Source organism: Aedes aegypti, chromosome 3, assembly GCF_002204515.2.
Source record: "Aedes aegypti strain LVP_AGWG chromosome 3, AaegL5.0 Primary Assembly, whole genome shotgun sequence".
NCBI classification, from domain to species: domain Eukaryota; kingdom Metazoa; phylum Arthropoda; class Insecta; order Diptera; family Culicidae; genus Aedes; species Aedes aegypti.
The window spans coordinates 198,367,987-198,390,705 of record NC_035109.1 but is presented as its reverse complement, the minus strand read 5'-3'; the positions used below and the strand labels follow the sequence as shown (position 1 = coordinate 198,390,705).

At 38.1% G+C, this 22,719-nt stretch overlaps 1 protein-coding gene and 1 long non-coding RNA gene across 6 annotated transcripts in view; one reads left to right on the top strand and one right to left on the bottom strand.

Annotated features, from left to right (window-relative positions):
* The window catches only part of LOC5570798, a 142,202-nt gene that overhangs the window by 20,372 nt on the left and 99,111 nt on the right, over positions 1-22,719 (top strand). For 2 of the 4 annotated variants that reach the window (XM_021849829.1, XM_021849826.1), the window contains exons 2-3: positions 222-491; positions 17,007-17,126. The exons of 1 other annotated variant lie outside the window; for it this stretch is intronic. In XM_021849829.1, the coding sequence (XP_021705521.1) occupies positions 231-491; positions 17,007-17,126 (381 nt within the window). In that variant the 5' untranslated portion in view covers positions 222-230. The remainder of the gene's footprint in view (positions 1-221; positions 492-17,006; positions 17,127-22,719) is intronic. One more of the 4 variants, XM_021849827.1, reaches the window with a different exon arrangement.
* On the bottom strand, positions 2,446-19,031 carry LOC110677907. 2 transcript variants are annotated; one of them, XR_002501281.1, is made up of 5 exons: positions 17,858-19,031; positions 17,753-17,819; positions 17,591-17,685; positions 16,986-17,138; positions 2,446-2,484 (listed from the first exon to the last, which is right to left on the bottom strand). It is a non-coding gene; the product is annotated as an uncharacterized LOC110677907 (long non-coding RNA). The 2 variants fall into 2 exon arrangements; XR_002501280.1 differs by lacking the exons at positions 2,446-2,484; positions 16,986-17,138 and having other exon boundaries at positions 17,521-17,685.

Here is a 22,719-nt window from a genome sequence, read left to right as displayed (position 1 = left end):
ATGTTTGTGGTATTTTTCGTAATTGCAAAAAATATTGTATTCAAAACGTAGCAAAACTCGATTTTTTTCAGCACTCGTCGTATTTATCCAACTCGGCGAGCCTCATTGGATAAATGTACGACTCGTGCCGAAATTATCATCATTTTGGAACTTGTTGCGTAATTAACTATTTCAGTATATATGTAGTACATATAAATGAGGTTTTTTTAATTTAATTTCAGATTCTGATAATGCCGCATACTTTGACTGAAATGGATAACGGTAGTTGCAAAAACATGGTGTCCAACCTGCCATTGCTTTTCGCTGGAGGTTATCCTACATCACTGGAGAAGATCACAGAAACTCAATTAGAGAAATTTATTCCGTTTATGGTACAGTGCTCTCTGGGATACATACATATACCTGCTCTAGAGGAATACAGTGAACCGGAATGGTGGCCGGCGGATCTTGAATTCGTTATTCCATTTTGTCGGCCCAAGTCTTTCAGAGGGGTAAGTAAACTCATGAACATTATCTGTATTAAACTCATACGTGGCTACTACTCTCAGAAAAAAAAGTTGTACAAAATCGGGCTCTTCTGGATCAACACAATATGTGTGTTATTTTCACACATTCTGAAATAGTTATTTATGGAACAAGTTGCAAAATGATGATTTTTTCAGCACGAATTGTACATTTATCCAACGAGGCTGAAAAATTGAGTTTTGCAACAAGTTGCATACAAAATTTGTTGCTGAGTGGGTTGGGTGTTTCCACTCATTTTGCGAGCGATTTGCTGGGATTTGCGGTACGAAGGACCAAGCGCTCGAGTTCGCTTTCAGACGTCTACACCAGACCACACCTATTTTTGTTTTATTTTTCTTTGCGATTTGTTTGTTTCCGAGAGGAGTCTGTATGCTGTAAGTGAAGCTGATAGTGGATTGTGGCTGCTCAGTCAAGGACGAAGGATTAATTGGTGAGCTCGTTTCTTGCTTTTATTTCAAATCTATAAATACCATCAGTGCACCAGTATTCGCTCATGTACCGGTTGCCCGCTCACACCGAAAAAAGATGAGTTTAAACAAAATAAATATGAAAACTATAGCCACTAGACGTTTTAAATCGACAAATTGAATTATACTGTGGACAATCTTTTGCGTATTTAGGGGGAAATCCCCCAGTACCGGGCACTTAAGCCACTTAATTCATAATTCGAAAAATATTGGTTTTATGCGCTCGTGTTATCCATTTATGATAAATAATATCATTTTTACAGTGTACAAAAATAAATTTGAAAATATGAATATGAATTTTGACATTGCATTGTGATGATGTATTTTAGTACCAAATTGAAAGGTGGCACCCAATACCGGACGCGATCTGGAAATGCTTCGAATTCTGTAAATTTGAACATCATTGAATGTGTTTACCATAGGAATAGAATATAATTACTTGTTTTTAATTATGAATCGTGGTTTACGGCTAACCAGCTGAGTGGAAGTTTAACAACTACCGAAAAGCTAAACATTACATATAGTTTGCAATCGGATTAAATGGACAAATTGATGTGAAGTTTTGCGAAAAAGTTACACGTCTTCTCAGTGAGAATCGAACTCACGACTCTCTGATCTCTAGTTAGGGCGCGTTACCCCTACGCCATGAGAGGACTCATGAACGCAGAAGTTAACCTGAATTCGATTTCAGCTCAATAATCACGTGGTCCTTTTTCGCAAAGTGCACCTCTTTCGGAAGAATTAGATGCCCATCCAAACACAACGCTTTCTATATATATCCAATGCCTAGCCCTAGAGCGCATTATTGTTCATGTATTGAAATAGCACACTACACTATATAATTGCCAAGTCGATGCATTTTCAAAATTTACAAGAATTTTAAGTTTTTATAGTAGTTTAAGTTAACTCACGAAGGAACAATTTCGGGTTTGGGGAGTAAAAATAAGAGTAACGTGCTTCTAGGTTGAGCGCCAGATCACAAGTGATCAGACGACGATTTATTTCGCTTTTATCAGCTCAGGTACTATTCCGAACGTGATACCACAGTATATCACAATACAGACGATTCTGTAAATTCCTCTTCCCCCTTTAGACAATATTTAGGTAATTCACTTTAATTCGAAATGACATTAATCATTGTTATCTATACATGAAATTCACTTATAATTATTTCGAAATCAGATAAACTGAAATTAATAATTCATTTATAATCATAATCTTTGTCACGTTTCAATGTTCTCTTGCGTTTCGATCTACGGGGTGGGTTATCCTGCAGGTTAGCTGATAAGGCATCGCGTTTACGGCTTCCGTTGCTTCGAGTGGGTATAACAGGGAATTCCCCGTGTCTTTCTGCTTCAGAGTTGCCCATTGGCGATTGCTCAGCGTTGTTCATTGGGATGACCACATTAGGAAGCAATGGAGCATTGACGGTGCTTTTAACCATTTTCAGCTGGGCCCGATGTGCCATGATTGTTGTGTTTCCAATGATAATCTGAAATGTATTGATCGAAAATCTTTTTAGAAAGATTGCTTTCAACCAACGTTCTTTAACGTTAGGATTATGGTTTCTAAACCACACCTCATCTCCTTCAGTAAGTTTCTCCAAAGGGTCTAGCTGCTTCGCTAATTCAGTACTTGGGTAATCTCCATCATCTGTTTGAGGTGTGGATAAAAACTTTTTATAACTATTCTTAGGATTAATGAGGTCTACTAAGGTCTTTGGTTTGAATGAAAACAACTTCTCTGAAGGAAAGTCACCCTCGGATGAAGCCGTATTCCGATAGTTAAATAAAAATAGATTGATTAGGTCCTCCAATTTCAATTCCATTAGGGCTGGATCGAGCAAAAACTTTTTTAGCACTTCTTTCACCGTCCTTACCATTCTTTCCGCCTGGCCATTGCTGGACGGGTGGTAAGGTGGACTTTTCAGGACTACAATCCCTTGCCTTTCTAAAAATTGTTTAAACTGGTGGGAATTGAAAGGGGGACCACCGTCCGAGACTAAAACGTCTGGCAGGCCAAACCTAGCGAACAGTTCTACTAGTTTGGTTAAAACTTGATTGCACTCAGTTCCCTTTCTCATCCATATTACTTCTAACCATTTAGAGTAACTATCGACGATAAGTAGGAAAGTATGATGGTTGAAGTAAAAAAAATCAATATGTATACGACTGAATGGTCTAGTAGTAGGAATCCATTTAGATAATTGTTTCTGTTTTGGAACTATAGTCATGCAATTACACACATCACAGTTTGCCACATATGCCTCGATATCTGAATTGATCCCAAACCAGTATACGTATCGCCTTGCTTGCTGTTTCATTTTTACTATACCAGAATGGTTGGCGTGCATCATCTTAAGTATCCTGCTTTGCATTTGCTGTGGTATGACCACCCTGTTCTTGTACAATAGGCAACCTTCTATAATCTCTAAATCGTGCTGATTTGAATAGACGTCCGCAAAACGCTTGTCTATTCTCTCAGGCCAACCATTCTGCCAAAACGAAATTATATTTGTTAAAAAATCATCTTTCTAAGTAATTCAGCTATTGCCGTAAAGTCTATAGGAAAATCATTGCCAAAATTTATACTAGACACACAATCTACATCACAATATTCGGGGACATCTTGCTTCAAGGGAAATCTTGAGCAGAAGTCCGCATTGCCCATTTTGGCTGATGGTCTATACCGTATTTCAAAATCGTAAATGGAAAGTTCTAAAATAAATCTTTGTAGTCTTGTCACGAATATCGAGTTCTTACCCGCTTTACCAAAAATGCCAACCAGGGGCTTATGGTCAGTGTATACTAGAAAATGTTGTCCGTACAGGTATTTATGAAATTTTTTAATTGTGCAAACTAGAGCTAATGCTTCTAAGTGGAGTATTGGATAAGCTTTCTGGGCGTCATTTAACGAAAAGGACGTAAAGGAGATAGGCTTCTCAATTCCTTTGACAATATGTGCGATAACTCCTCCGAGGCCATAGCCCGACGCGTCAGACACTACCACTATGGGTTTTTTTGGATCATAAAATTCTAAAAAATCTGCTTCAAGTAAAGAGGTTTTACTTTTTTCAAATGCTGCCTGACAAACATCGTTCCATTCATATTTAACACCCTTTTTTAGTAAATTATACAAGCTATACAGTTTGGATGACAAATTAGGGATAAACTTATGATAATAATTAATCAATCCCAAAAACGATTTCAGTTCTGTTGTATTTCTAGGCACTTTTGCACTTTGAATGGTATCAATTTGGTCTGTGCAAGGCATTAAGCCTTGCTCGCCAATAATGTGACCCAAAAATTTCAACTCCGTAACGAAAAACTTACACTTCTCCCAATTGATTTTAACCCTCTAATACCCAACCCCGCCTTTAGACGGGGTACACTTTGGAATTTTGTGTATTTTTTCGTAGCTCGGAAATCAAAATGATTTTATTTTTGGCGTAAACCTTGACTCATAACACGCATATGAGAAAAGTTTTTTATGACTTTTGAAACTTTTTTGTATTTTTGAAAATTGTTTGAAAAATTGTATTCTTATATAACCTACAAATGCCTGGGGTTTATTTAACGTGTAATATAAAAAATCGTACCTTTTTTATTTTTCTACTACTAACCTATAACAGAAGAAGGGCTTGGTGGTATTAAAATAATTCCAAACCTGTGTTTCCGTTAATTACACGGAAAATAAAAATATTTTCAGAAAAATATTTGAAATTTATTTTTTTTTAAAGTACCGTTAAAACTTGAATTTTTGTTGTTGCCAAAAATCAGTAACTAGAAGAGGCTTCAAGAAAAAAAGAAAAAGGATAGGGATGTTCAAAAATAAAAATTATAAAAATCAAAAACCAAAATTCATAGATTTGCGAATAAAATTAAATCATTGCCCAAAACGTGTTTAGAACGATTTTAGATAACTAAAAATGATATTTAGATCGAAAATAAAAATTTGGGTATTAGAGGGTTAATGTTTGCCTCTGAAAGTCTTTCAAGAACTAATATAAGTTTCTGTTTACATTCATCTAGGTCTTTACCTGCAATTAAAACATCATCAAGGTATACAAAAACATGCTCAATACCTCTCAATACTTGGTCCATTACTTGTTGAAAAATTGATGCGCTAGAAGAAGCACCTTGCGGCAATCTATGGTATTTATAGAGGCCTTTTAGGGTATTTATTACCATAAATTTCTCAGATTTCTTCGATAAGGCCAATTGTGTGTATGCTCCTTCCAAGCCCAATGAACAAAAACATTTACAGTGGCTCAATTTCATTTTCGTACGGGGCACTGTTTTCATATCAAGTTGGTATAAAACTATTAAATGGTGCATGGACTTCAATATACTATATCAATAATGAAAGTTATAGGTGTCATCTATTGTTTGGCAATGACAAACTGTATTTATTTGCTTAAATCTTTGGAATAATAGAAAAGTATTGAGATTGTGTCTATAATTGACCCAATTCCATATTCGTACACCTAACAAAAAAGAAATATTCAGCATTCAAAACTAATTTTTAATGGACTAGATGACTACTTTAGCTCTTCGTTGTGTTGTTCAGATGCAGCAGAATACATTTGGAAAATTTATAAACGGATATATTTGAAACTTAAGTAAATTTAAGAAAAATATCAGTTTTCCCATGTTTTTTGCTAAAATATTCGGTAAGTCGAACAATAAATTGCATTTTTTTCAACATCACTTCCTTAAGAATGATAATTGCGAATATTGCACAAGTTTCAAAAAATTATAATCAGTTTTAGAGTAGCTAAGAGTGGATATCGACAACTTATACTTTTGAATCTTAGGTAATATAATATTTATAACAAATCCAAAACCAAAAATTTTAGTCAATTTCTTTATGCTTGGCTCCTAAATGTATATACATAATCCATATTTAATGTTCCTATCAAAACATTGCGTTATTATCATTTTTAATTTACATTTCACTACCAAACATGATTATAGAGATTTATAGGATAAATATTATTGCAATAACCGCAACACAAACGTGTTTTTAAAATGATGAAAACAACAGGATATATTCTATTAAATAGTGTATCAATGCTCATTCAAGTTATTTTGTATTTTTCTTATAAAATCAATAAATCTCGCGGAACATTACTAAAGGACCTATGTACAAATGAGAGATTCTCTTCTCTCTCGTTCTCTTTCGATTATAACAGTGGAATACTAAAGATTTTGGGAAATTTTTCACTATAGATCGAAAGTCAATTTCTTTGACTAGCGTTTCATACAAAAAACGCAACAGAAGAGGTTAATGTGACACAGTTATTAATAAAAGAGAAAGTAAACAAAGAGAGCCTCTCAATGTTAGTAATGTTAAGCGAGAAATTGCAAAATAGGGTGCTATTTTGAATATAATTTAAATATTATTTCAAAGATAATTGAATATTACGATGACATCAATTATGTGGAGGTATGTACAGCGTAGTTTAGGGTACTTTATTGTTAAACGAAGTTCGTAGTTCAAATTATTTTTACAGACAAATTCGAAATTAACATTTACCTGTTGTTTAGAATGAACATTTGGTTTACATTGATTAAAAATATCATTTTTGAAGAGTTTTGAACTTATGGCACAACAATTTTCAGAACTCAAAAGGGATAAAAACTGTTTATGATTTCTGTAAAGTGTATATATTTCAACTAAATTTCTATCAGAGCTTACGAGTATAATCTATAGATTGGATCCAATGGCAAAAATAAACGTTATTCTTCGAATTATTGGATTTTATAGCAAAAATCTTTGGAAAACTGGCATTTCTCATAATTTTACCTAAATTTTATATATGTCCACTAATAAATTGTCCAAATGTATTTCACTACATCTGAACATCATAATAAAGCATTTCAGTAATCAAATAGAGCTTCTAAATTTAGTTTTGAACGTTGTGCGTTTGAATTTTGGTAGGTGTACGAATATGGAATTGGGTGAATTTCAGACATCAATTCAATACTTTTCTATTAATCCAAAGATGAATGTAAATGGAAACATTTTGTGATTGGCAAACAATAGATGACACCTATTACCTTCAATGTGGATAAAGTATTTGTAGCTCAATACTTCATTTAATAGTTTTTTACTAACTTGATGTGGAATCAGTATCCTGTACGAATATGAAATTGGGCCACTGTACATCCCGCCAACCCTGCAAACACATCTTGCGCGGTCGGAAGAGGATAAGTATGAGCGATGATCTGTTTATTGATTGAAACTTTGCAATCAATGACCAACCTGATTTCGTTGTTTTTCTTCATCACTACCACTACCGGCGAAGTCCACTCACTCGTCTCAATTGGAGTTATCACTTTTTCTTTCCGTAATTTATCTAAGTAAGTAGAAACTTTATCTCTTAGCCTATAAGGAACATCGTATGCTTTCTTAAATATCGGTGTGTCATTCTTCAAAACCTAATCTGCCTCAAACCCCTTTATAAGAGACGAAAAGTCTTTCTTGAAAACTGTACTAAACTGTTGCCTTATTTCTTCAACTAAGTTCGCATTTTTACAGAGGCGTCGCGTCCGCATGTGCAACATGTGCACTGCACAGGTGGCAATTCGTTCATCCAAACCACCTACAATATGTACTGCTTTTATAATAATTCTTCCAACAAAATTTATCCCATTTCATGTTTTTTCTATTGCTGATAGGTTGCAACACAATTTTCACCTATCAATTATTAAATTTTGGCTAAGCAAATGAAATGCAATAGCTGGTTCATGCGATCTGAGACCTAATTTTTCTAACGCGCTTCGCGCGATGTATGCTTCGCAACATTTTGTTCCATGCTACACTTTGCTGCTGTGACGATGGAAACCAACGCGTGCACTCTCATCGGGAAACGCGCTGCCTTGTATCGTACACGCAATCCTGCATATGTGGTAGACAGCTTTTTGAACTACAAATGCCAGTGTGTTGGTAGCCAAAGCGCCAACTCTGGCCGGTGCACAGTTTTGCTACATCAACAAATTTGATCAGTTCGAGCGTGCGGATGGCGAGACAAGAGAGAAATCAGTCCACGAGAGAGATCCATTTTGCTTGCTCTCACGCTTGTGGTGTGAAGTGCAAGCGTGATTTTTCCGGCGGCTGGCGGTAGGAAGTTTTTGCTAGTTGGCTTTGCACTCAGTATTCACGCTGTTGCTTTTTGTTGTTTACTGGTTAAAACCCGCGCTGATAACATGCAGCATTAGCACGGTGGTACTTACGGTGGCCAATCAGATGACAACAAGAAAACTAATGTCGTTTTTCTTTATTTGCACCGCCTGCACCGTTTTCCCACCGGTGTAGCAAAAGTTGCACCCAAACCGTTCTTTTATTCCGCAGGTAGCACACCGTTTCTACACCCGATTGCCACCGGTGCAGAAAATCCTACACCCTGATCGAGCTGGGTGTAGCAGGTAATGCACTCTTTTTACCAATACATATATGGTTCTTAACTGTCAGTGGCGTTCTTGTTTTGGTCCTTTTGGCAGATTTTGTTGTTTTCGGTAACGAACAAGCAAGATCTTCATTTGCGCTCATTTTCGGCTGCGTGGATAAAATTGATTTGTTTCGGAATTGTTTTTTTTATTCAGTAAAAGAAGAAATATTCTAAGCATTTATTAATGCTACAATAAATACAGGCTTATAAGAATAATAAAGGATTGTGAGTATGTTTCATCATTAGTAGCTTTTACGGCTTATATTAAAAAAAGGAATTCTCTCAGATGTTTGGATTGCATGTATACCAGTAAGTACTATATTAAAAACAGTTCAGTCAAATTTTCCGAAATTTGCTCATGGATGCATATATTTAAAAATATTGACGAGTGATCGATATTGATTTTCCATTAGAATTCTATTCTAATGCAATGATTGATTTCCGTTGCTCTCTTCACCTTATTACAAAAAAAGATTCACCTTTTGCATCGTGAGCTAGAAATATTGCGGAAGTATGAGTTTTGGCAAAATTATTAGCCCGAAAGATTGGATGAAATTAAACAAGTTCTTACAGTATTGAAATATGAAAATTCTGAATTTTAAACATATATCACAGACAAACAGACGTAACTGTGGAAGAATTAAGCGCCAAGATGCAGAAGTTGTTACTAATCATAGTAGTCACACTAAACAAATAACACATCACAGTAGCCACACTTAACAATTGTTATAGTTCTTGTCACAATAAAACATCATTCATGTTCCAACCACTGTACGTGAAGGTTGTTCTTTCTACGGCTCCCTGAATATCACCAATAGGTTATGAGCCCAGCCTAGAAAGTTTCTAAAAGTAGTACAAGAAGGAAAATTCATCGAAGCGTATTCTCGAAGATGGCACGAAACGGTGGAGGCGATTTAGCGGTTGCAGCAGTTCCAGGTCGAAGCCACAATCCATTGAGTCTGCCGTCAATTCAGCTGCTCCAGGGACGCAACAACTGGTCTACCTGGAGGTTCGCTGTGCAGACGTTTTTGGAGTTGGAAGACTTATGGGAAGCAGTGAAGCCTGCGAAAAATCCCGACGGAACATTCGTTCAAGTGGATGCATCAAAAGACCTAAGAGCTCGTGGCAAGATTATTTTACTCTTGGACCCCGTGAACTACATTCATGTAAAGGACGTTACGACAGCCCGGGAGACGTGGTCACGCCTGGAATCGGCGTTCGAGGACTCCGGTTTAACAAGGAAAGTCGGACTGCTCAGGAAGCTAATTACAACATCTCTCGGAAACTGCGAGTCCATGGAAGCCTTCGTGAATAGCATAATCGAAACGGCGGGGAATCGGTTTCGACATAAGCGATGAATGGATTGGAACGTTACTGCTTGCTGGTTTGCCCGAAGAATATCGTCCAATGATAATGGCAATCGAAAACTCTGGACTCAAGATCGGTGCGGACGTGATCAAAACCAAGCTTCTGCAAGATGTGAGTACTTCCTCATCAGCATCAAGTGGTGCGGCCTTCGCAGGCAAGCGGCAGAACTGGCAGCAAAGACAAGGTGTCAATGTGAAATCAGCAAGCAACGGCCCGAAATGCAGGAACTGCAAAAAGTTCGGACATATTGCCAAGAATTGTCCAACGAAGGTTTCGAAGACCGAAAATGAAAACGCTTGGTGCACCGTGCTATCAACCATTGCCGAAGATGATCAAAATTGGTACTTCGATTCTGGAGCTTCAAGTCATTTCACAAAAACGGAAGATTTTTTGGAGAATTCCTGTCAGTGCGGTGGAAAAGTTCTAGCAGCGAACAAAGGTTCCATGTCCGTTATTGCCAAGGGAACAGTCAAGATTTACCCGGAGTGTTGTCCTGAAGATTCGCCCATCGAAATGCATGACGTCCAGGTAATTCCAGAGCTTTCAGTAAATTTGATTTCCGTGAACCAGATAGTGAAGCGAGGCCACACAGTTACGTTCAACGTGGATGGTGTGGAAGTTATCAACCCGGCGGGACAGGTAATCGCTACTGGTACGAGGTACAACGATTTGTTCAAGCTGGACCATCTGGTGTCGCGCAAAGCACTGGTGTGCTCTTCCTCGGAGAACCTGGACCTGTGGCATAGACGGATGGGGCATCTCAACATCAACAGTCTGCATCGTCTGAAAAATGGAATGGTCACTGGAATGCAAGTACCGGATACCCCTACGACAAGAGTAGACATGAAGTGTAAAATCTGTGCGATGGGAAAACAAACGCGACTCCCGTTTCTGAAGTCTGGTTCAAGAGCGAGTGAAGTCCTAGAGCTGGTACACTCCGATATTGGCGGACCGATGGAAGTCTCATCCCTGGGTGGCAGCCGATATTACCTGACGTTCATGGACGACAAATCACGCAGGATCTTCATTTACTTCTTGGAAGACAAGTCTGGAGAAAGTGTCTACAGGGCATTCGAAAATTTCCGAAGCATGGCTGAGAAGCAGACAGGTAAGAAGCTGAAAATTCTTCGCACAGATAACGGTAAGGAGTTCGTGAATAAGCAGTTTGAAGATTATCTGCGGCGGCTAGGGATTCGTCATCAAACTTCGGCGGATTATACTCCGGAGCAGAACGGGCTCGCGGAGCGTGGGAATCGAACGATCGTAGAACGAGCAAGATGTATGCTGTTCGAAGCGGATCTACCCAAAACGTTCTGGGCTGAAGCGGCAGCCACAGCTGTATATTTAATGAATCGATCGCCAACCAAAGGACATGAGATGACTCCTGAAGAAGCTTGGAGTGGGAGGAAGCCAGACCTAGCCCATATACGTGTTTTTGGATCCCCTGTGATGGCGCACGTCCCGGAGGATTTCCAACTACCGAACAACAGTCAATACTTAAGTTTAATTGGAGGTCTGCTGTATGTATCCGTGAATTCTCGTCCTGATGTATCAGTAAGCGTGTCCATCCTGGCACAGAAATGTTCCTGCCCTACTCAACGAGATTGGCAAGAAGCAAAGAGGATTCTTCGATATTTGAACAGCACCAGCGATCATCGTTTACACCTTGGATCGACCTCAACTGGACTAGAAATGTTTGTGGACGCCGACTGGGCAAGTAACCATCGTCACCGAAAATCAAACTCTGGATACCTGGTGCGTTACGGAGGAGGTTTGATCAGCTGGGCATCGCGGAAACAGAGCTGTGTTGCGTTGTCCTCTACTGAAGCAGAATTCGTAGCGTTGACGGAAGGATGTCAGGAGCTCAGCTGGATAAAGAAGCTATTGAAAGATTTCGGCGAAGATGTCTCAAACCCAGTACCCACATATGAGGACAATCAAAGCTGTATCAAATTAGTTGAAGGAGACAAAATTGAGAAGAGAAGCAAGCATATTGATACGAAGTTTTTCTACGTTAGAGAGCTGAATGAAGAAAAAGAGATAATGCTGAAATACTGCCCTACTGAGATGATGTTAGCGGACATTTTAACGAAACCTCTGCATAACGTGAGAATCAAGACACTGCGAGAGAAGATTGGGATTCTACCAGATCTTGCCGAGGAGGAGTGTGGAAGAATTAAGCGCCAAGATGCAGAAGTTGTTACTAATCATAGTAGTCACACTAAACAAATAACACATCACAGTAGCCACACTTAACAATTGTTATAGTTCTTGTCACAATAAAACATCATTCATGTTCCAACCACTGTACGTGAAGGTTGTTCTTTCTACGGCTCCCTGAATATCACCAATAGTAACACTTAGAACAAATCTCGATCAAAATCATAGTCACGAGGACATGTACGCCCAATGCTAAAATCGGTTTGTTTGGCCGACAGGCCAACAGATGGTAGTAGTGTGTAAACGTCAAACGCGAACAAAAACGATGCGAGCGCTGCAGGTGGCGGAATGGCCACCAACCATATTTTTGAATCTACCGTTAAAAAGGTGGTCGATGCACAATGATGAGAGTGTGACGTCTGTTTGTCTGTGCATATATTATTCAATTACGAAACATGTATCATGGTATCAATTCTCAGGAAAAATAAATTAATGTACATATACCAAACATTTATTTAAACATTTTATATTCAGCCAGTGCTGTAAACACCATTAACAAACTTTACAAAACACGAACGAATCTAATGGTTCCGAATCCCTTACCGCAAATTAAGAATAACAGAAACAGCTGTTCTATTTGTTTGAAGAATGACATTTTGTTTTGATTGACGCCTTCACTAATACTATCATATGCTGTCAAAATATTGCACCGAAACCGTTCTATTTTCCGGTGTCAATTGTTACACTCGCGCGGTGCACCGTCGGGAATAATAGAAAACGACATAACTCAAGAGCGGTGGCGTCCTTCGTCAACCCCAGCATCTTCACGCTTGTAGTATGTTTTAAAAGCCAGCATATTTCATGATGCGTGCACTAAGTAGGGTAAAGAGGGGCAATATGGTCTTACGGGGTATATGAGCCACCTTTCATTTGAACTTAAAAACCTGATTGTGATCCTGATAACTTCAGTACCTCTTAAAGTATACGTTGATGCTACTACGAAAATCTTATATGATTTTGGATGTATAAATAAGCTTTGTATAAAGTTTATAACTCAACAACCCAAATAGCATACGTTATCTTGAACGTTTTCAAACAACTGAAAAAATAGAAGAAAATTATATTTGAACACACATTTTTAATAAAAACTAGTGGTCCCGGCAAACTTCGTCTTGCCATCAAGTAGGCTGTTGGATTACGTCAAGAAATCCCCCATACAAAATTATACCTTTGTCTTCTCCCATTTTCCCGATTATACCAGAGACTTTCCCGAACGAACACGTCGCATCCCTTGCGGAGTGCAACAGTGTAAAACTTGCGTTAATCCGTTGACCCGTTCTCAAGCCATTTCGTGACATACAAATACCACTTCATTTTTATTTATATAGATAGATAGTTTCAATCCAAGGTATACCTAATAATGACAAAAAATAAATGATACTGATTTAGAAGTGCACAGGATGACTATGAGGCCACGCGACGCCTCTGCATTTTTATGCTCTGTCATATTGTTTATCAAAGACATATTAGAAAAATATTGCCTCCAATCCGGGAAAAATGTATCCAACCATGGTCGGCCAAAAAGTGGAAAGAAATTATTAGAGCAATCATTTCAATTCCGCCTCAATTCCATTATGTCTGACCACCACTGTAGCTTCTCCTTCTATTTTTAGTTTCGACCCATTCACAACTATCAATTGTTTCGTACATTTTTGTAGGGGTTTGTCAAAAAACGTAAGATATTGACCTTTACTTATGACGGAAACCGACGAACCACAGTCTACCTCCGTAACTGGTTTACGATCAATAGTCAACTCTATCAGACACGGTTCGCTAATTCTATTTATAGACGACACCAACATACAAGATAATTCACCTGTGTCATTATTGTCGTTCTCATCCTCACTGTCGGAGTCATTGGTAGTCATCCTGCTTAACAGCTCATTTAAGTGTCTATCCGCACTGGGTCCAGGTTTGTGTGACTCCACCAGATTAATGGCATCCCTTCGTAGATTTTTTAGCCTAAAGCATTTTCTTTTGATATGCCCTTGGGCACCGCAAAAATCACATGTATAGCCTGAATAATCAGGTCGTTTTTTTTCTTGACTTTTTCGCCAATTACCATGTCGGAAATTTTCCCCAATTCTTCTATTACTATTAGGAGAATTTTCAGCCTGATAATTTCGGCTATAAGGCTTTGCCCCTAATCTGGTTTTAACTGGACCTCGCATTGAAGCCACTTGCTCATTCTCACGATTTGCAATCGTATAAGTCGTCAATAATTTGTTCATGGCTTGCCCAACAGTGGGTACACCAAGTGTTCTGGCATTTATCCCCGCCATTTCCCAAGTAGTAATAATTTTTTCTGCTATTTCAATGTAAGATTTTCTTCGTTTAACAATCTTTGTTGCAAGGCAACTTCTCTGACCCCAGCTACCAGTCGGTCTCTGATCGCCAGCTCTTTAAAGTCACCGAAAGAACAAAACTCAGCTTGTAGTTTAACGGATAAGACAAAGTCTTCTAAGGACTCGTCCGGTTGTTGAATGCGATTATTGAATTTGAACCGCTGAATTAAGTCCGATTCGGTCTTGTCTAATCTTGTTTTAAGCTTGGAAACCATCTCTTTATAATCAACTTCAGCAATATTAGTATTGGGGTACAATAATTTCAGTTCCTTGTATACTACTGGTCCTCCCAGCGTAATAAAATGGGGTTTGCGCGAGTGTTCTTGTATAGCATTAGCTTCAAAAAAGAAATCAAGTCGTTCCATCCATTCGGCAAACGAAATTCCCCTACGGTAAGGCTCAATAGTGGTAGCCATGCCTACCGCGGCCATGTTAACACAAAAGAAATGACCAATTGAAATATAACAATATTAACCCTCAAAGCCCCGGGACAGACCTTTTATTTTCAATCGACTGGTGCTCTGGAACAAATAAGTTTAACGAAATGCGGTTTTCACTATGATCGATGGGATGAGTTAGACTTCCTGCGAGTGGGGTTTTCAAACCGGAAGTTCAGGTCTGGACATGTTTTCCAACCGGAAATAAGTGTTCCCTAGTCACATATTTTACATCTTTGACAACGAAACCAATGTTTAACGATAAGTTTTAGCCATTTTTAGGCATTATGTATCGGACCAAGGCAAGAATGCACTATTTGGTTTATTCTGTTGCATGGGTCGAAAGCCGGAACCTGGTTCCGGAAATGCTTTCCGGGTAGGAGCCGAGGCCAAGGAACACATGTAAATTTGACCCGAAGCAACATATGCGGCTATTTGAACGTCATGGAATCAACTCAGGAAGCCAATGCAAGACATCTACTCTCAATATTGTCAATTTCACCATATAGCCAAGGCTGGGTTGTAGGGTCACTTCCGGCGAAGCAGGAGACAAATATGGATAAAGCTCAAAACTAGGCATGCGACTGCTCAGACTTCATGAAATAGCCTCTGCGTTGCTGAAAGAACGTGCGTCTTTCATATATGTACACTTCGACCAGATTGTTAAACGTTGTCCGGATTCTAAGGCCACTTCCGGTGAATCTGGAGACAAACATAAATAACAGATAAAACTAGACATACGATTTCTCAGACTTCATGAAATATCCCCAGCGTAACTGTAAGAACATGCTTCTTACCTGTATGGACACTTCAGCCATATAACTAGACAATGATCGGATTTTGAGCTCACTTCGGATGAATCAGAAACAAACATATGTAATTGGTAAAACTAGGCACGTGATCGCTCAAATTTCATGAAATAATTTAAGATCTGCTGCTGGAACATGCTTCATGTCTTTATTGACTTTTCGTCAAGTTGGACAGGCAAAGACCGGATTCTGAGGCCACTTCCGGTGAATCAGGGAACAAACATGGATGAAGCTCAAAACTAGGCATGCGACTGTTCAAACTATATGAAATCACCTCAGCTTTACTATAGGAACATGATCCTTGCCTGTAGGGACACTTCGGCCAGAAGACCAGACAATTACCGGATTCTGAGGTCACTTTTCGTAAACCAGAAGACACACATGAATAAAGTATAAAAAGGTATGTGGATATTCGGCATGAAATCATCTAAGCTCTAAGAATTCTGTACACCTTTGTTTGATAAAAGAGAATCGATTTCTTTTTTCGATATTTGTTTCCTGATTCAGTAGAACGGATCTCAAAATCCGGACATTTGGATGAAGTGTTGATACATGCAAGAAACATGTTCTTACAGAAACGATGAGGATAATTCATGAAGTTTGAGTAGTCTCATGTCCAGTTTTACTTTATTTGAGTTTGTCTCTTGGTTCACCGGAAGTGAACTCAGAATTTGGTTATTGTCTGGTTATATGGCCGAAGTATTACATGTAAAAGGCATGTTCATACAGCAACGCTTAGGCTATTTCATGAAGTTTGAGCAGTCGCATGCCTAGTTTTGAGCTTCATCCATATTTGTCTCCTGCTTCACCGGAAGTGACCCTACAACCCAGTCTTGGCTATATGTTAAAGTTGACAATATTGAGAGTTGATGTCTTGTATTGGCTTTCTGAGTTGATTTCAGGACGTTCAAGTAGCCGCATATGTTGCTTCGGGTCAAATTTACATGTGTTCCTTGGCCTCGGCTACCCGGAAAGTACTTCCGGAACCAGGTTCCGGCTTTCGACCCATGCAAGAGAATAAACCAAATAGTGCATTCTTGCCTTGGTCCGATACATAATACCTAAAAATGGCTAAAACTTATCGTTAAACATTGGTTTCGTTGTCAAAGATGTAAAATATGTGACTAGGGAACACTTATTTCCGGTTGGAAAACATGTCCAGACCTGAACTTCCGGTTTGAAAACCCCACTCGCAGGAAGTCTAACTCATCCCATCGATCATAGTGAAAACCGCATTTCGTTAAACTTATTTGTTCCAGAGCACCAGTCGATTGAAAATAAAAGGTCTGTCCCGGGGCTTTGAGGGTTAATTCAATAACCTCGTCTTTTTTGAATAGGAACAAGAAAAAAAATGCACTCACCCGAAATCCACTCTATTGCAGATAGCGTCAGACCTTTGCCGACTTATTTTTCTCACCAATCTCCTTTTGGCACGGATATCCTTGTGGTCGAACCGCACTAACTGGCGAGAATTCTGGGCAAGCACACACCACACTTCCAAGGTAATGCTCCAGCTACACGGAGAAAAAATATTAGTTATTACAACCAATTATCAGTTTATTTCAAACAAAACTTTAGTTTGAAATATGCACAAACAAAATTATGATTGATTCAACTAAATGCACCGTTTGAAACAAACTAAGATTTCATGTTGTTCGTACCAATACATTCAAGATAATTTCAACAAAATCTTAGTTTGAAACAACCAAAAAATGTTGAAAGTTCATGAAACAACCAATTTTGTAGGTTGTTTCAAACTAAGAACAGTGGTTTGATTTAAACAAGAATCAATTTAAAATAAACAAATATGCTGGTTGATTTAACCTATTTTTTGGTTTTGATGAGGTACTGATCTGTGTTTTATGTTTTCATTATTAATATTGATGAAAACAAACATATTTTATGAGGTATATTATATTATTCATTTAGGTTTCGTAAAGTAGATGTCTTCAAAGATAATTATTACATATCATAATTCCTGAAACACCAGGCTCTTGCTTTCGAAAACTGCACGCCCTTATCTTCTGGAAATTTTCTGCCATGACGCATACTTTCTCCAATCTGAAATGATATATAACAACATGTTTTTATCTGCACATAATGTTTTTATCAGCAAAATCTGTCTTACCATTCTGCTTCGGAATTCAACAGAAAAATGAAGGGTTAGCCGCAGCATTTCTCGTTCGTTATAGGATCTGGAAGTATAGAATAATAGAATAATTACTCAAATTACCTTCACAAGCAACTCCAGTTGAAATGCTTATCACTGGGAACAAATTGCAGTTACTTAACATATTTGAGTTGACCAGTTTTGCTTTCGTAGAAACAACACATGAAGTTGGTTAGTTTCAAACTGAAATTTTGGTTGTTTCTAATCCAAATAAAATCTTAGTTTGATTCAACGTACAATTTTGGTCGAACCAACCCATTATTCTATTTTGACACCTAGAGAAACAAATAACCTAATTTTTAGTAAAATCAAACCAGCCGTTTGTAGAAACAACCTAAAAGCTTAGTTTGAAACAACAATTATTCACATTATAACGACACAAGATTTCATATTGAAACAACCTAATAAACAAATTAGTTTTAAACAAAACAATGAATTTGGAACAACAAATTTTGGATTTAAAATAACAAAATTTGCAGTTTGAAATTCAACAAACATGTTGGTTGTTTCAAACTAGGGCGTTTTTTCTCCGTGTAGGTATGAAGTACAGCGTTTTCAGCGGATGCCGACCACGTGTCAACTGGACTTCAGCCTCTAGTAGCTGGCCGGATAGAACGACGCTGGTTCGAGCAAGGGTGCTCTGATGCACGAAAACCTTGAATAAAAATAGAAAGGAAGGCACTTTTGATAAGAAACGCTAATAATCTCACAACTTCTTCAATTCTAAGTCGCTTTAAAGAAAGATCAAAGGCTATTGTATAATATGCTATTGAACAACTGCCTTTGTTCTCTGAAATCGACGCCAATGAAATGGCGTTCTCAACAATTAAGAATAGTGTGCATGCGTCGAAAAAGCCAGCTTCTATAGGTTGCTTCGTACGATTATCCCTCTAATTTTCGTCACTTGCACTCGCGTAATTCTGCCGTAATTATCCACTTGCACAAAAACTTTTTATTCTCGTCGCCAACTTTTAAGTTTTTATAGTAGTTTAAGTTAACTCACGAAGGAACAATTTCGGGTTTGGGGAGTAAAAATAAGAGTAACGTGCTTCTAGGTTGAGCGCCAGATCACAAGTGATCAGACGACGATTTATTTCGCTTTTATCACTTCCGAACGTGATACCACAGTATATCACAATACAGACGATTCTGTAAATTCCGTATATTATAAAGAACAATTTGAGTTTTTCTTAGTTTGCAAGATGTCCATCAAAAACCTCTTTCATATACCTATGATGAAAAATAGCACATTTTACGGTGTTGTTCTGAATGTTCATTTTTCTTAATTTTATTGCATGTTTGATACCACGATCGACGGAATCCATGAACAATTAATGTATTTTGAGACACTGGTGCAATAATTACAAAGATATCATGTAACAAATCAAGCTGTCCAAAACTGGGGGACAGGAGGTGCTTAACCAAAATTGTAATTTGTCCATATTTAGTTCAATTATGGTACAAAATACATTCACCCTCCCCTTGGTTATGCGACCTTGCCGCGATGGGAGGGCATAATCCATTAGCCCATATGATGGAAACCAAAGGCGTAACCTGTAGTGGTGGTATCACATCTTGGCACTTTTTGCTTAAAGCCGCGTCATAATTCATATGGCATAGACGCAATAATATCTCGGATGTGATCCAACGGACATTCTGCGTCATTGATAGAATTTATGCCCATTTCAAATAATTAATCTATTCGAAGTGGACATTAATACTATTGGTGACGTTCAGTTTGCCTTTTGCTAATCAGCATGATCCGTAGCCACTCTTACTATTAGCTAGCTAGATACATCGTTATCATATACGACGTAGGGAATACTTAGGAACTCTTAGGAAAATGACTAGCAGATTCACTGAGTAGAAATAAGTGGCGACAATCTTATTTTAATATGGTTTTTACATTGCCATAATAAGAAATACCTTTTTTGTAACAGCGGTATAAATAATCTAATTCCAGCTTCATTTTCGCAAAATTTACAAGTAGAAAGTAGGCGTTGTGAAGCATTGCATTTGCCACCGAAAAGTGAATCTTGTAGGAGACTGCAATAGAAGCCTAAGGTACACTGATAGGCAAAATAAAGTGCCCACCTTACCAGTTTTCGAATTTCTCTCATTGATTTGGTTCACACCTAAATCTTTTGTAATATATTATTTTTGATGTTCTTTCAAAGTTGCACTTACGAAATTTTGATAAGGTACCGTTGGGCAAGTGGGTAATGGTATTCGCATAGTTGAGATTCTTCAAATTCTTCTTCTTCTTCTTTCTGGCGTTACGTCCCCACTGGGACAGAGCCTGCTTCTCAGCTTAGTGTTCTTATGAGCACTTCCACAGTTATTAACTGAGAGCTTACTATGCCAATGACCATTTTTGCATGTGTATATCGTGTGGCAGGTACGAAGATACTCTATGCCCTGGGAAGTCGAGAAAATTTCCAACCCGAAAAGATCCTCGACCGGTGGGATTCGAACCCACGACCCTCAGCTTGGTCATGCTGAATAGCTGCGCGTTCACCGCTACGGCTATCTGGGCCCCTTCAAATTCTAGAGACTTTAAATTGAAACAAATGAGGTCGTGTATATTTTTTAGCTTGACTCCCACCAAATATAAGCAGCATGCTGAAATTGATTTTTATGAAAAGTTAAAGAAAAAAATACAGAAAAAGTTTTTGAAAAATGTCTCTTTACTTTTCACTTACCCCAAAAGTGGGGCAAGTGAAAAGTTTACCGTTTTGAATAATCAATTCAAAAATAAACAGTTATATCCACGATTTCTGTAAGCTTTAACATTTGTTAAGGCTTCCCAATGAACAATAACATAAGTAATATGTAAACAAAGAAAATGTTATTCTTTTCACTTGAATTTTCTTCTGTTCAGTTATGTTAGTTGAAATGATTCGACAACATTATAACTGCAACATTTCCAATGTTAGTTTGGTGGGGATTGCTCATCAAACCTTCCGGTCCGCCTCATAGTTACGTACTATTTGGTGCTGGGTGTAGTTCTTGTTTTTCCAGCTGTATTGAAAAGCATGAGCCATAGTCTTTGGCATACAATCGGATCTATCTTTAGCAGAAAAGAACCGAAATGTCTATCGACGACCGGTGATTGCTAGCAGATATAGTGGAGAGCTTGTCTTGAAACGTTCATCGCTTCAAGCTAGTTGAAAAACTGAATACACTGATTGCCTGTCGATCAGAGCCGAACTAGGCATAGATCGTATACATACATCTGAATCTACATGTCTCCGATGTATTACATCGTTCCAGGTGGGAGTTATCTGATATGTGAATATGGTACCATAACAGAATTTTCCATCTGAACGAAGTGATAAATCATAATATTCCGCAAACTGTATCACACATCTACAGAATGTATTGCGTGAAGTTAAGACACAGCAGAGTATTGGTACATAGGACCAAGTCCCTGCCGGGTGGCGCGAAACTGATGAGCGATAGACAATAGAATCAACAACACTGCCATAAGGGATAGTAAGCATGTGACTATTGTCGAAACTATGATTAGGAGGCAAATCAACATACCAAGATCAAATTTTTGTTACAACCCAATGTAGGTATTATTAAATTAGGCTGTAGAAAATGATAAATATCTGATCACTTAGGAATGTGTTGCAAGGTAATAAATGCTCGTAGTCTGTTTTCTTCGAATACACATGTATAAATTGTTAAAATTGCCGAATCATACGCGGAATTTATAAAACGGATCATGAAATTAGGAATGAAATCATAATGATGATAGATTATCAACTTTCCTTTCGTCTTGCTATTTGTTACCGTTAGAATCACCAAACTGATTGGTTTCCCACTACTTACACCAATACAACAGCACGAAAACTGAAGTATTATAATGGCGCGTTGGAACTTTCAATATCCATATATTACATCAATAGTGAATTCTTGTATGTAGCCAGTATAAATAACAGAATCATCAACTTCTTGAACATTCTTTAACTGAAAACAGGATGCTTGTTTTATCAAACATGCTCAATCTGCACCTAAAATCTCGGATCCAAATAGTTTTCTAAATAAAAATTGTGTCTAAATAAAACGTGTAGGCCAACAAAACATAATTGAGTAGGAGTTTACAAGTTACTTAGCACATGAAAAGCAGTTTAAATTAATCTATTACTAGATCAACACTAATGCTCACATTTTTATATTCTCATTTCATCATGGTCCTCATTGCTCGAGCGGAGACGAACACCCTGGAGATGGAAAAAATCGACAGCGCTACGATAAGGAAACGTAACAGATGAGAAACTATCGATACATTTATCAATTATAAAACCCCGTTTTAATGTTAACACTTTGTTTCTGTTTTTTCTGTTTTTTTTTTCGTTTCAGCAATCAAATAACCGAACCAACTCTACTATCTTTTCATTTCTTCTTCGTTATACTGGCACTGGCACTGAACCGAGTGGTGCGCCTTCCGCTTTCTTACTGGTGCTGTTTTTCCTGTACATTTGGCATAGTGTCGGAGGTGGTGTACTGTATTTGCTATACAACGCGCTAATTTCGATATTGTGCTTGGCGTGTGGGGAAGCAGTACTAGTGGTGAAGCGGAGGGCGCCATTCGGTTTAGTGCCAGAGGGACTATATCTATTTAATGTATCTGAAGCTTGTGGGACCGCTTTAATTCCGGCGCCTGCTTGTGGAAGATCCCGGTGTGCTAAACGGTATAGGACATGTTAACGGGGGAGGCTTGGTAGGTCCTCACCCAGCCCGTGTCTAGATGGGCGGATAATTGTCTGCCAGGGTGTGGATTGAGCAATTACAAATTACAATTACAACATTTCCAATGTTAGTTCTTACATTATAGGACAGCAATTGCATTTCTGCTCTGTATAATTCCCACCGCTCGTTATTTGTTTTTGAGAAAGTCGGATATGACGTCGGATAAC